This window comes from Scleropages formosus, chromosome 22 (genome assembly GCF_900964775.1).
Source record: "Scleropages formosus chromosome 22, fSclFor1.1, whole genome shotgun sequence".
In the NCBI taxonomy this organism is placed as follows: Eukaryota; Metazoa; Chordata; class Actinopteri; order Osteoglossiformes; family Osteoglossidae; genus Scleropages; species Scleropages formosus.
The window spans coordinates 22,766,594-22,779,262 of record NC_041827.1 but is presented as its reverse complement, the minus strand read 5'-3'; the positions used below and the strand labels follow the sequence as shown (position 1 = coordinate 22,779,262).

The following is a 12,669-nucleotide window of genomic DNA, read 5'->3' as shown; positions in this document are numbered from 1 at the left end:
AAGGAACGGAAGTTCTCTCCGTTCATTGGCCGGTGGTTCGTTGGCCACGCCTTCCACGCCTATGGAGCCGGCATTACGCTGAGCTCATTGGCGCTCGGCCAGTTGGCCACGCCTTCCGCGCTCGTAGAGCCGGCCCTCACCCTAATGTTATTGGTGCTCCCGACACGTCTCAGCGCCGCAGACGAGCCGTACCGCCCTTTCTGCTCCATGTGCTGGACGCGGCGGCTTCGCAGCAAGATGTACGAAAGTGCGACGCTAACTACGTTATTGGGAGTTCCCACATATATTGTAAGAAATATTAATAGTGGAGCGAACAAGGTAAGCGGAGTGTATGAGTCAGTAGCAGCGACAGCCATCTTTTTTACTTAAATGGTTTTTCTTTGAAAAAACCAGTCGGACGAGTCAGTGTCTGTGCAGAGAAAGAAAGTCATCATCAGATATCACTGGCACTGAGAGAAATGGGAAAAACAGGGCAAGTCTGGATCTGCAGTGAAGACTTTAATCCAACTCTAATCTCATACTCATAGCCTTAACAGACTCCAAGTATATTAATAGACTTGGGTGTGTTGAGTTCCGTTATTTTTATTACCTTGTTTTTGTATGTAAGAAGTGCTGAATAATGTGTTAATTATCCGCTACTGGATTGTGTGACATAGCAACAGCGCCACCTAGCCGAACAAGGGCTATATTGCATCATCAACTTGTTCCGCTAGATGGCGCTGTTGCTCATTTCGAAAATGGTTTCCTGCCAAACTGTAAATTCTTTGTTCCAAAGGGACATGTTACTGCAGTAAAATGCAGCTGTACAAACAAGAAATGTTGTTCCACTGAAACTTTGGAACATGCATGTTTTTTTTTTTATGTGAGGGAAACTGCACTGCACTATACTGCTTTTGAGATTGAACAGCAACTCCTGAACAGATGTTTCTGAAAAGGTCACAGAATATGATGCGAGAGAGTGATTTGAAAAAGGGAGAAACATGTAAGCACCTTCTCACCAGGCATTGAATGATGTGCTGATCAGCTTTAACACACCACTATATCAATAATCAAATCTTCTCTGGAATTGCCAGTTCAGTGCATTCTGTGCTCAATATTATATGGGTTCCTTGAGCTCCTGCTGTCTCAGCATAAATCATCTCTGTTTCTTTTTTGGATAATGGTTCAGTGAAATGTTCGTGACTGCTTTGATTTACAGGGATTTTGCCATCCATCATGTGTGGAGAGTTAGATTTGTGCTTGAAAGCAGAAGTACGACGACAGATCGCCCAGCTGAAACCTCCCCGAGTGACTGAATGGGGTAAGATCATCTCATTGTGTGGTGAATCTGTGTCATCCAGTGAGTCACATACACAGGGGGTCTGCGCACAGGCTGAGAAAAGAGGAAAACAGAATAAGTCTTGATTTACTGTGAAGACTTTAATCCAACTCTGATCTCGTAGCTATCCAGACTCCTCAGTATATCACATATGTGGGGCAGCAGTGAACGTAGTGTTTAGAGCTCCTGTCTTTGGGCTCAGTGCCTGCAGGTTTGAATCCCATCTCCTGCTGTAGTGCCCTTGAGCAAAGGGCTTAACCCTATACTGTGCTGGTAAAAATGATCCAGCTGTATAAATGGGTAAATGTAGGTATCTTAAAATTGTAAGATGCTTTGAAGAAAAGCATAAATATGTGGTGGCTCCTATTATTTCGAAACTCCATGTTTATTGGTATAGTAGTTGTCATGTCTCGTCTTATTTTTAATTTCTTAGTTTTTTGTCCTAGGAAAAAGTATTGAATCTGCTTTTTATTATGTGCCATAATGTACAGGGTTGCCACAGAGTCCCTATGCAAGCATGTTAAACTTTATTAGAAACTCCATTCGCCCCACAAATATTAATGCTTTATTCCTTTATACAAACAAAACATAAAACATAGATTATTATTAACAAAGGACAGGGGTGCAAAGGGATTTTGTCTTCACTCTGGGTTTCTCTATGGTACATTGGTGTCACCACAAGGTGGCGCTGCAGCTCATTTTAAAACAATCCTGCCAGTGTGAATTCGATGTTACAAAGGGACACGTTGCTGCACTCAGGTGCCCCTGGAGGCGCAAGAACTCAGTTCTTTGTTCCGCTGAATGTTTGTGAAATTAATATTTTGTTTTTTTTTTTTTTTTTGTATGGAGTTATTTCAATACATTCTATGCAATGTATTTATAGCGGTCAATTTGCTTGCTACTGCACGGTTCTCAGTCTAAAACATTTGTTGTTTTTAGGTGTCCAGTAAAATGTTTGCAGGAATGGACAGGGCTTCACCTTGTCTGAGGAGACACTTGGATTTGTGTTAAACAATTCTTCAAACGCAGATCACTTTGTTAAAACATCTCGACATGACTGTCCAGGGTAAGATCATCTCCTTGTTTGGCGAATCTGTGACATCCAGTGAGTCCCACACAGAGGGGTCTGTGCGCAGGCTGAGAAATGAGGAAAACAGCACAAGTCTTGATTTACCGTGAAGACTTGAATCCAACTCTGATCTCGTGGCTTTACCGGACTCCTCAGTACGATATGTCACACGTGTGGTGGCTCCTGTTAGCTTCCTACTGTATTTTATCTTGTAGATAGAATGTACCTCGCGTGAATTAACCACTACTGTGTGCATCGAAGCAAACTGTGCAGTACTTTGAGTCGATACCGTTACTGTGAAGGATTTTTTTTCCACGATTCCCAATCGCGGAACATTAATAGCATTCTTCCGAAGTGGAGTCGTTCGGCTCTTAATGTTGCGCTGAATGTGATTTCTAATGAATGTAAATGAACAATGAGCAAAGGTGTCTCCATGAAGTAAGGGTGAATCCACAAAATGAAGCTCCAGCCCTCGTAATGCCTGTGTTCTCATTAATCTCATGAAGTGTGCTTTAGTGAAGATACACGGGGGTGCTTTTAATTGTAAGTCTGGGTATCCCCTTCTCGTCTCTCTCCGCTGACTTCCTGTAGCTGCCCATATCCAGTTCAACAGCCTGGTCATGGTCTGTAAGACCATTAATGGATCTGCTCCCCGTTTCCTACAGGACTTGGTCACTCGCTACGCTCCTCCGCCTGTCCCGGTTTGGTGGTCCCACTCGCAAGGGCTCCAAAAATCAAAACCCTGAAGATTCTCACTTCTGACACCAGTGTGATGAAATGAGCTCCCTGTGTCCCTCAGAACTGCTGAATCCCCCTCAACCTACAAGAATGGTCTTACACAAAACATGTCTTTCATACCCACCTCTCTCCTGTTCTCATTTCCTTACGCCATGAAATTACACTGCATTATGTCAAAAATATCTCTATCAATTCTATATACAGCAATTTGTAACGTGTGATGTGTGCTGCTAAAAACGGTGGTATTGACCAAGTGGCTGTATTTAGAAGCTTCCTTATGTATCTATCTACAGGTGAAAAGCACTTTTGTTCACTTTGAGTTATATGGTGCTTTGAAGGAAAGTGTGTGCTAAATAAATGTAAAATGTAAATTAGTTTTTATCTTGTATTGTTCAATCTCTGATTATATGGTACATATTCATTGCATATTTTGAACAAACTAAATTTCAGCCGTTTCTCGTAAAAGTAAAGTGAAAAGTGCAGCTCTTTTGTAACAGTTTCCAGAACTGTAGTACACCTGCATGTTGCTTTGCTTTCACTCTTCCGTCCAGTTCGTCCTATACAGGTACTGCCCAGGTGTGCTCAAACTTTTGACTGATTCTGTGCCATTAGACTTATGTTAATATGACAAACCCTGTGAAATTCCTGACAATTTATATCTCCTTTACCAGCTTTCAATTTTATGACAGTCCAAAGACATGCTGTTCAGGTTCCCCCATAGAGTATGAGTGTGACAGAGAGGGAATGTGTTCCACTGATGTATGGATGAATGAGCCAGTGCAAGTAGTGTATCTAGCAGTCTAAGTCACCGCGGTGAATAAGGTGTGTGGGCTGATAACACTACATAGAGTTCACTGGAAGTCGTTTTGTAGAAAAGCGTCTGATAAATAAATGTAAACTACAGGGATGCGGGACTCAGGACTCAGGAAGAGGTGGGATGGTTAATTAAACTGAACTACTCAAATTTCCATTAATGTTATTCACCACAGAAGAAAAGTACAGGAATTTCAGAAATAAAATGTCCATTTACACTTTCTTCAAGTCTTTAACTTGCTGCATGTACTATTTATGCTGGAATCTGAAATGTGTATATAGTCATCCATAATTTACATGTAGTAACAGTTTTTAAAACATGAAACAGAGGTCAGCTAGCAATTCAAGGTAATACTAGGCAGGTATAAAAGCATGGTAAAGGTGTTTCCTCACGCAGTAATACTAATGAAATTGAACACGAACCTGAAATTATCCATTATTGTGGGGAAAACACAACACCCAAGTGACAGGAATTCTCCCATCTTTGGAGAACTAAGACAACATTAGCAGTGGATTAACACCACCTTCAGCTGCCAGAATGCTGATGTCATTTGAAATAGGCAAAAATTAAGTACAATGAGAATAATGTGAAATAACCACATGTAACCAAAAAAAAAAAAAAAAACAAACTAAAGTGCAAAATAACATGAGGCTGAAATGAACGAATTCAACGTATAAGCAAAAACCACATTTCATCAGGACCCAGACGACCATCTTGGTCCTTAGGTTTGCAGCACCGATGGGTCAAAATGCTTTCAAGATCAATAAATTCTGACAAACCACACAGTGGGGAAAGTTAGTCTTGGGTAGGTGTTTCCAAGATTCACCTTTAAGAGCTCAACATGAGGCCATGTGTGCAGCAGGCTCCTCAATGGCTCTATATGAGAAAACGGGAGTTCCAGAACAGTCTTCCGATCCTGTGTTTCCTGAGCAGTCGCAGGTGGGGCCTTTCGGTCCACGTGATCCCAGCCGGATTCTACTTGTCCTCGCTGTGCCTCCGAATTGGATGGAACTTCCCTGTCGGATCCGGCACGTACCACTTGTCCCAGACGTCAGAGAAGGACGCCCTCCCCCACGGCTTGTAATGTCCATTCCAATGCAAAAGCTTGGCAGCCTTCACAAAATGGGGCGAGTAGCGGTTTCCAGCACCTACAGATCCTGAATAAATAATTTAGGATAAAATAAGAGAGGATAAAATTAGATACTGCTTTACTCTCCCTGTAAAAAAAAATTGCAGGCCACACAGCAGCTCAAAATGACACAAAACAACAAAGTGCAGTTACACTAACGAAAGACAATAGGTAATAACATAAATAATACAAATAACCAAAAATGACAAAATCAACACTTGCAAATTACAAACAAATCATTTCAAGTAATTACATGACTGCATGGACTAACAGCATCAACTTTTGTAAATTAAACTCCTCGAACTCAATCCGGTACGCACCAAGATGGCGAACGTGCCACATGGGGTCAATACTGGAGTGGCGCTTGTAGAAGACAATCAGCAGGGGGGGGGTGGTGATGCTCTCTGCTAGAGTCTTGCTGTAGAGGTCATCCCTGGCAGGGGGCGGGGGGACAAGACAAACTACCATTTCGAACCATACAAAAATGAAAAGAACTTCCCCAAAGGCCGCTTTTCCAGACCCATGTGTGATTCGAAAGCTACTGCTGTGAAGCTCATTTGATTTTGCGCATCCCGTACAACTCAGATCAAGAGTTCACTTAGAACTTCCGCAGATTTCAAGGAGAGGATCGAGCGGCTGTAGCACCGTATGACTCACTCCACATTTTTCTTCATCCATGTTTCCAGCTGACTGGTGATGTTCTGGCGTCTCCATTCTGTGAGGTTTGCCACAAACACCCCGGGGTTGAAGGAACACGTGTTGGCGCGCATCCCGAGCTTCTTGATCGCTTCCTTCTTGAAGTCCAGAAAGCCAATGTAGTTGATCTAGAATCGGATTGACATTTCCCACCGGATCAATACTAGAACAGCATCATTTATGGCAAATGACACCGCAGGACCAAAATTAATGGGAACAATTTGTGCTGCATCAGCAGCCCTTACAGTCAGAACCTCACACAGTTACAGACAAACTACTGGGTGCTGCTATAGTAAGATAACTTGTGTGGCTGTGACCCTCATAGCCCACCTGGTTTCCCGCGCCTCGGACTATGCCTTTGGAAGATGCAGAGTCACAGTCGTCCGAAAAGGCGGCTGCATGTCCTGCCCTGACATTAGTGTCAAAAAGTTCCTGAATGTCACCTGTAATGTACATGTATAAGGTTATCAAGTCGTCGTCATCAACTTGCGGGATAAAATTAATCTATATGGACAGTGTTCCCAGTGTTGAGACATTGCTCAGTCAGTGATTGTTATTTTCATATGATCAAAAAAAACATGAATCATGTCACATCAATGAAATCAATGACATTTGTTTTGTATATGGCACCTTGTACAATGACATCGTCATCCAAATAGATCGCTTTCTCCACATCAGGTAAGAAGTTGGCCACATAAAATCGCGCAAAGGTCAACTGCAAAACAGTGAAAATTATGGTACAGAGATTATCATTTTCAAGTCAGTTTCTCTCACACTTTACCAATTAGTCTGCAATCTTACCGGCTTCACTGCATCAACCTTCTGGGGGTCTTTGGATACTTTCCCGTTCAAAATCTGTGGCTCAAACAGGATTATTTTATACCTGATTTGATTCAGACTTGTTTGGCTGAGCCATGTCCTGGAAAATAGACAATTTGAGTGGGATTTTTTTAAAATTTATTCATTGTGTAGGGGAATGTGAACGGTACGCACTTTAAGTAGTCAACAGTATCGTTGGTTGTGACTATGTAGAAGACGACATTGGCCTTGGTGTTGTGGTAGGCGCTGTTTATGGCGGCCACGGTGGCACCCAGCCTCTCCTCTGCCGCTGTGATGACCACCGGGACTTCGCTCCCACTGCGGAAGACAGGTGAGTGCTGCTCTTCCAGGTGTGGCAACACATCCCGGGCAGAGTCTGTGGGATGAAACACATCAGCAGGTGGCGTGGTGGTCAGTGGGTCTATTTTGTCTGTTGTTGCTGCTCCTCTTTTCCCTGAAACTTCAATGTATGTTAAGCTCAGCCTCATCATTTGTGCTTCCAGTGAAAGTTCCGTTTACTCGTTTACTTGACAATTTTCTCCAAAGCAACGTACAATGTTGAGTTATTTAGAACTATCTATCCATTTATACAGCTGGGTCCTAGGAGTCCAAGGGTTCAAGCTCTAACCTCTGCACCACCTGCTGCCCCCTAGATCCAGCTGTTTCTTTGCCTAACTGTCAATGGTGTCCTCAAAAGTCATTTCCAGCACCACAACTCAAAGGAGTACAAGTTTTTCAACTGCTGTTTTTCATGCCCACTTTTCAGGTCCAAATAGCATTATAGTGAACATCACTGCTTGGACCAATCTAACCTTAGAATATCATCAACATATTTCAGGACCTTTTCCAGCTGTTTGCCTTCTGACATCTGGATCCCTTGCAGAAAGTATTAACCATGAATTGATACAGTAAGAATTCAGGGTACACATCAGTAAATCAGTATGAAATCAAATATATATTGTGAACTGCCTTAGACAAATATACCAGCTAAATGCAGATGAACAAAATTATGAGAAAAATAATAACTCCAGCTGTGCTATCTCACAGGAGGTAGTGCCTCTGGAGAGACCATCTGTCAGCACCATCTCCCAAGACTCAACCCCGAGGGGTTCTGGCTGACAGTCTGCCGGCAGCACTGACTTCACCGGCACTGGTTACAGACTTCGGAGGGGGTCGAGGACTGACCCCTTGCGTAGGGGCAACGTTGTAGTGGGGCGGGGGGGGCCTTCCCATCATCCCTCGCAACACACGTGCATATGTGTTGCTTTGGTAAGCGTTTCGGTGTATTATGTTAATTCTCTTTAGTGCTAATGATGTTAGTTACTGGGGTGCTGTTACCGGCCAGTACGTTACCGCGTATTTACTCTGAACGACCGGCCACTCCCCACCAGCGTGTCTGACAGTACATTTCGTGTCATACCCGCGTTTTTGTGCGCGTCCAGGGAGGAAACTACGAGTCTGCGCTCGTGCTGCAACACATAAGAGCAAAGAGCGGGAAACGTCCGTTCCTCGAGCCTTTCCCCGTGACGACAACGGGAGGGCGAGACGAAGACGTGAGCGTTACCGGCGAGTTCGCTTCGGGTGAAGTCGTTCAGGTTGAGGAGGTTCCGATGCACAACGATGAGGAACACGATGCCCACCAGCACCAGGATGAGCACGTTCACTGCAGAAACAAAGAGAGGACAACAGTGGTGGCCGCGTGCACGCGTCACGAGCTCCTTTTCTTTGGACATCCTGGGGACACAGATCAGATTTGCCACAGGAAGTGAAAAAGGCACACAAATATTAATATAATAATATTATACTGACCTCTCCGCACTGACATCTCACTTCATGGGAGGACTGACCTGCGCAACGTCAGACACACCACAGTTTACATCACGAATACATTATAATCCAGCTCAGCATTGTTAGTTTTACTGCTGTTATTCCTATTATTTTTATTCCTCTAGGGAACAGAGAAGAGTCAGCAGGCAGCAGCACAACAACACACGACGTGATGATGATGTTTATATATCATTCACAGCGAATGTTGCCGTGTTTACACCAGACGAGTAAAGAACCAAAAAAAGGCTCGACCAGGCTGCAGCTTTAATGTTTTCTGTAACATGAAAACAGGAAACCTGTGGTAAAACACACACTTACTGCCCACCGAGCTGTCAACGCACGTCTACCGTCCAAGTGCCAACTCGACACACACACGTCCGCGCGCTGCGAGTCAGGCTGCTCACCAAATAGGTGTCTTGGCGTATGCCTGTTTTAAATGACGAAAATAACTACATTTCTAAGACGCCCTAATTGGTTTTTAGTGACAAATATATTTATCTCTGTATTAATATAATCGAATTTATATATGTACATATGTCTTTCGCGATCACACAATAATTACATTTCAGGCACGGATAGACGAGGTCCTAAAGGTGTGACGTCAGAGAGGAGCCCAGGGTCCTGAGTCGGAAAAGATCTGACGTTTCCTTAATCAAACGGTACCATTAAGATTCTGCTGCTTGATTTGCAGGCGAAAACAGTGTCAGAACAAGGTTCATATCGTCTTTTGTCTCTTTCCTCACGTTGGGCTACGATGCTGTCGATCTTCAAATCCATTCCGACTCATATGGTGAGAGTATAACTTAAGCTTTGCCGAGGATGAAAGGAGGCAGTAGTAGTAGCTAGCTAGCTGCGGTGCTGCAGCAGCAGAAATCTGACTAGCCTAGCCTAGCGTTTTGCATTGTCTGTTTTAATCTGATTATTGGTAATTATACCTTTCAGTTTCATTCCCCCCCCCCCCCCCCCCCATGAAGTTTGCCTATTTGTGATGTTATTGTTCTCTGCCTCACACTCTGGCTGAGGCTGAGCGTGGGCCAGGTGAGGTGGTGGTTGTATTTTCCTGGATACTGTCATTTTTTTTTTTATTTGACATGTCATGTTTCAGGACTACAAAGGTCAGAAGCTGGCAGAGCAGATCTTCCAAGGAATCATACTCGTTTCTGCGGTGAGCTCTGAGTCTGTGTGAGTGAGTGAGTGAGTGAGTGTGTGTGTATACGAGGCAGAGAATATTATGGCTCAGTCATAATCATAAGGCTTTATGTTTGGCCTATTATTGCAGGCATTTGTTTTTGTGTTTCAGTGTATAGAATATGTCTGTGTTATAATACTGATGTTTTCCTCTTCTAGGTTATTGGATTCATTTACGGTCTCATCGTTGAGCAGTTTGGTTGGACGGTTTACATAGTATTGGGAGGGTTTGCCATTTCCTGTTTGGTGAGTTGAATATTTTGAATAGTGAACCTGATCTGTATCGATTATATGTGCATAATGTATTTATACATTATGTTACAATACAGTAACAATATGTTAATATTTTACTAATAATTTTATACACTACAAACAAACCACTTTTGACAACTACTACAGGGCTGCAGCTGATGTAGAGTTTAGGACTGTTGCCTTTGCAAGTGTAAGTCCCTGGTTTAAGTTACCCTCCAGTTGTAGTGCACAATCAAGATACATTACACTGAATTGACACAGTAAGAATACCCAGCTGTATAAATGGGTAAATTATTGTAAATAGTTTGTTGTAAAAACCTAGGATTTATAAGAATAAATGTGAATCCCAAGTAACAGTAGTAGTAATAATAATAATTAGAATAGCAAGGTTTTAAAACCACTCATTGCTGGCATCCAGAGTATGGTTGCAGGAACAGTTTTCATTGCCCTTGCTTGATTGCAGCTCACTCTACCCCCCTGGCCCATGTACCGGAGACACCCTTTGACCTGGCAGCCAGCTGTACCAGAGTCACAGGGTGATGTGCGGGACAAACCTCAGGAGAACGTGAAGAAACCAAGGAAACACAAGTGAAACATGTTGTATCTGTACACGAACTGCTTTGATTCACTTAAAAAGGTCCTTTTTTTAAAAAAAAAAATGCGAGATTTCAGATGGCTTCCTGTGTCTCACCAACTAATAAACATTTGATTTGTAGGAAAAAGACAAATGTATGTCTGTATTCGTAAGGCCAAATGGTATAATTAAATTCAAGCAGAATGTTCCTCTGTATTACTTATGTATTTGCTTTCTTTTTGCAGTCACATAACGAAAGCAAATGGTGAAGTGTTCAGGCAAGGTCAGTCTTTGCAGGCAATCAAGTTCTACAGAACATCTGTGCTGTGGTTTACCACGTGTATTGGTTGATGCTTAAAATACTTGCAAGGCCTTTGCACAGTGTAAATGACAATTGTCTGAATTGTATGTCAGCTGTAAGTGCACATTCACCTAAAGTAAGTATTTTAATATATATTTAAGTCTGAATGTCATGTATACAATACTTCCCTGCGAAGTCATCTTTGAGATTCATTCAGTTCTATACATTGTCATGAATTTCAGGAAGATATTTGCTCAGCTTCTGCGATATCACAGGATATATCTGTTTTGACAGAGTGGGTATGGTGTGACAATGTCTGCATGATCAAGCCACGAAAGAACTGCAGCTGTTGCCTTATGAAATATAAAAAAATTCAAATTGGGCCTGTGCTGTAAAAGTGTTACACTGTGGGATTATAGTTCTCCATAAGCAAACCGTTACTCTGCTTTTATTGGTAGTATTATTGTACCGAAAAAACAAAAGCACCCCCCAGCTACTGAATTTACAGACAAAATCCAGAGTGCATGCGGTATTTTTCCACCAGTAAAATTACACCGGTGTAGTCATCAGTCTCAAAACATCCAGCGTTTACGTAGAGGGTTGGCTGTGCTTGCACTGCTTCTCTAGTCACTTAATCTTTGAGATACAGAGGATGATCAAACATTTTGCACCATTTTTGTCACCTTATAAGTACATTGCTATTTCCCCAGCATCACCTCTGGTCATCTGAACACAGAAGCTCGCTTGTTAGTACATCTGCAGCGGTGCTCCCATATTTCCATCCCACACAAACAAACCCCAGAAGCATTGTTTGGCGACAAGGACATTGTTTGATGCATATCGCACACAGCAGACCTCCCGACAGTGGAGGTGAGGGCAGCTGCACTTGCTTCCTCTTGCTAACAAGCTGATACCATCTTCTGAAAGCTGTTGGTTCAGTTTCATTGACACCATCTAACCAAAATGAAATGAAACAGTTGCTTGGTTCGGAAAAGCGCATTCAGAATCAACCAAGTGTTAACCCCCCCCCGTGATAACAGGTGACACCATTTACTGCAGCAGAAGCTGGGGAAGGATAAAACAATGTGACAGAAGTAGCACCTTTTACACCGATGTGTACAACAGCACAAAATAATGTGTGACGAGAGGCTTTTTGACTCAATCGGTGTCACAACTGCTCACTTGCCTCTGCTCTGGTACCTTTCAGATCTCATTGTTCTGTGTCTCCTGGGAAGCCAGGTTGTTCTCATAATCCTAACATCTGGCACAAGGACATGTTTAATATGTGCAGCGACTGTGAAGAGATTTAGATTAAAGAGGATTAGGCCACACATGCCTTGCTATCCCCCTGGAGGACGTCCACTAGGCTGCACGCTCCCAGGACGCATCTTGCACCTTCAGGCTCATCGTCTCCCTGAAGGACGCGCAGGGATCACGGTGGAAGATATGCTTTTAAAGAGTGATGCGGTGTGCAGATTTGGGCTGAAGGCAGGGGCCCTTAGAGCGAAATGAAAGCTCATTTCATCTCTCAGAGTCTAACTTTGGCACCACTGTCTTAGGAAACATTAAACAGCTTATGAGGATTACTCGTGTTATTGCTGACAGATGTCAAAGTTGCATGTACCTCAATCCAGGGAACCCACAGTGCATGATGGGAAGTCATGGAAAATCATGATACAGAGCACTGCAACTATATTGTAATATTTTTTTCATAATTTAAACATAGAGCATGATTAAAGAAAAAGAAAAAAACTGTGCCAATGGTACATCTGAAAAATCTGTAGGGTAAAACACCTGGGACACAAAGTTATAATCCCAAAATGTTTTGCTTAGTATTATGGGATCAAATTCTGTATTGAATCGGCTACAGCTGGCTGTCTTCCAGATGTGCAGATTAATAAACCGTCTGTCTAGCATTAATATCATCATCTCTAGTGATTATAT

At 42.8% G+C, this 12,669-nt stretch overlaps 2 protein-coding genes, 1 long non-coding RNA gene and 3 other non-coding genes across 7 annotated transcripts; 5 read left to right on the top strand and 1 right to left on the bottom strand.

Moving 5' to 3' along the window:
- Positions 1-166: 166 nt before the first annotated feature.
- Positions 167-3,921, top strand: LOC108923379 (uncharacterized). 2 transcript variants are annotated; one of them, XR_001965227.1, is made up of 4 exons: positions 167-318; positions 1,199-1,300; positions 2,258-2,384; positions 3,053-3,921. It is a non-coding gene; the product is annotated as an uncharacterized LOC108923379 (long non-coding RNA). The 2 variants fall into 2 exon arrangements; XR_003797246.1 differs by having other exon boundaries at positions 167-982.
- Positions 454-526, top strand: LOC114909369 (small nucleolar RNA SNORD19). Its single transcript, XR_003797254.1, has one exon. It is a non-coding gene; the product is annotated as a small nucleolar RNA SNORD19 (small nucleolar RNA).
- On the top strand, positions 1,375-1,447 carry LOC114909367 (small nucleolar RNA SNORD19). The gene has a single exon (XR_003797252.1). It is a non-coding gene; the product is annotated as a small nucleolar RNA SNORD19 (small nucleolar RNA).
- Positions 2,458-2,527, top strand: LOC114909368 (small nucleolar RNA SNORD19). Its single transcript, XR_003797253.1, has one exon. It is a non-coding gene; the product is annotated as a small nucleolar RNA SNORD19 (small nucleolar RNA).
- Positions 3,922-4,011: 90 nt separating the features above from the next.
- On the bottom strand, positions 4,012-8,804 carry glt8d1 (glycosyltransferase 8 domain containing 1). The gene is made up of 10 exons (XM_018733993.2): positions 8,729-8,804; positions 8,393-8,430; positions 8,148-8,246; positions 6,758-6,959; positions 6,566-6,683; positions 6,395-6,479; positions 6,095-6,207; positions 5,726-5,892; positions 5,389-5,501; positions 4,012-5,096 (listed from the first exon to the last, which is right to left on the bottom strand). The coding sequence occupies exons 2-10, from the start codon at positions 8,406-8,408 to the stop codon at positions 4,915-4,917; spliced, it is 1,095 nt and encodes a 364-aa protein (XP_018589509.1). The 5' UTR covers positions 8,409-8,430; positions 8,729-8,804; the 3' UTR covers positions 4,012-4,914.
- A 216-nt stretch (positions 8,805-9,020) lies between these two features.
- On the top strand, positions 9,021-10,572 carry spcs1 (signal peptidase complex subunit 1). The gene is made up of 4 exons (XM_018733994.1): positions 9,021-9,200; positions 9,516-9,575; positions 9,758-9,844; positions 10,314-10,572. Exons 1-4 carry the CDS (start codon positions 9,165-9,167, stop codon positions 10,440-10,442), a joined length of 312 nt encoding a protein of 103 aa, XP_018589510.1. The 5' UTR covers positions 9,021-9,164; the 3' UTR covers positions 10,443-10,572.
- Positions 10,573-12,669: the final 2,097 nt, after the last annotated feature.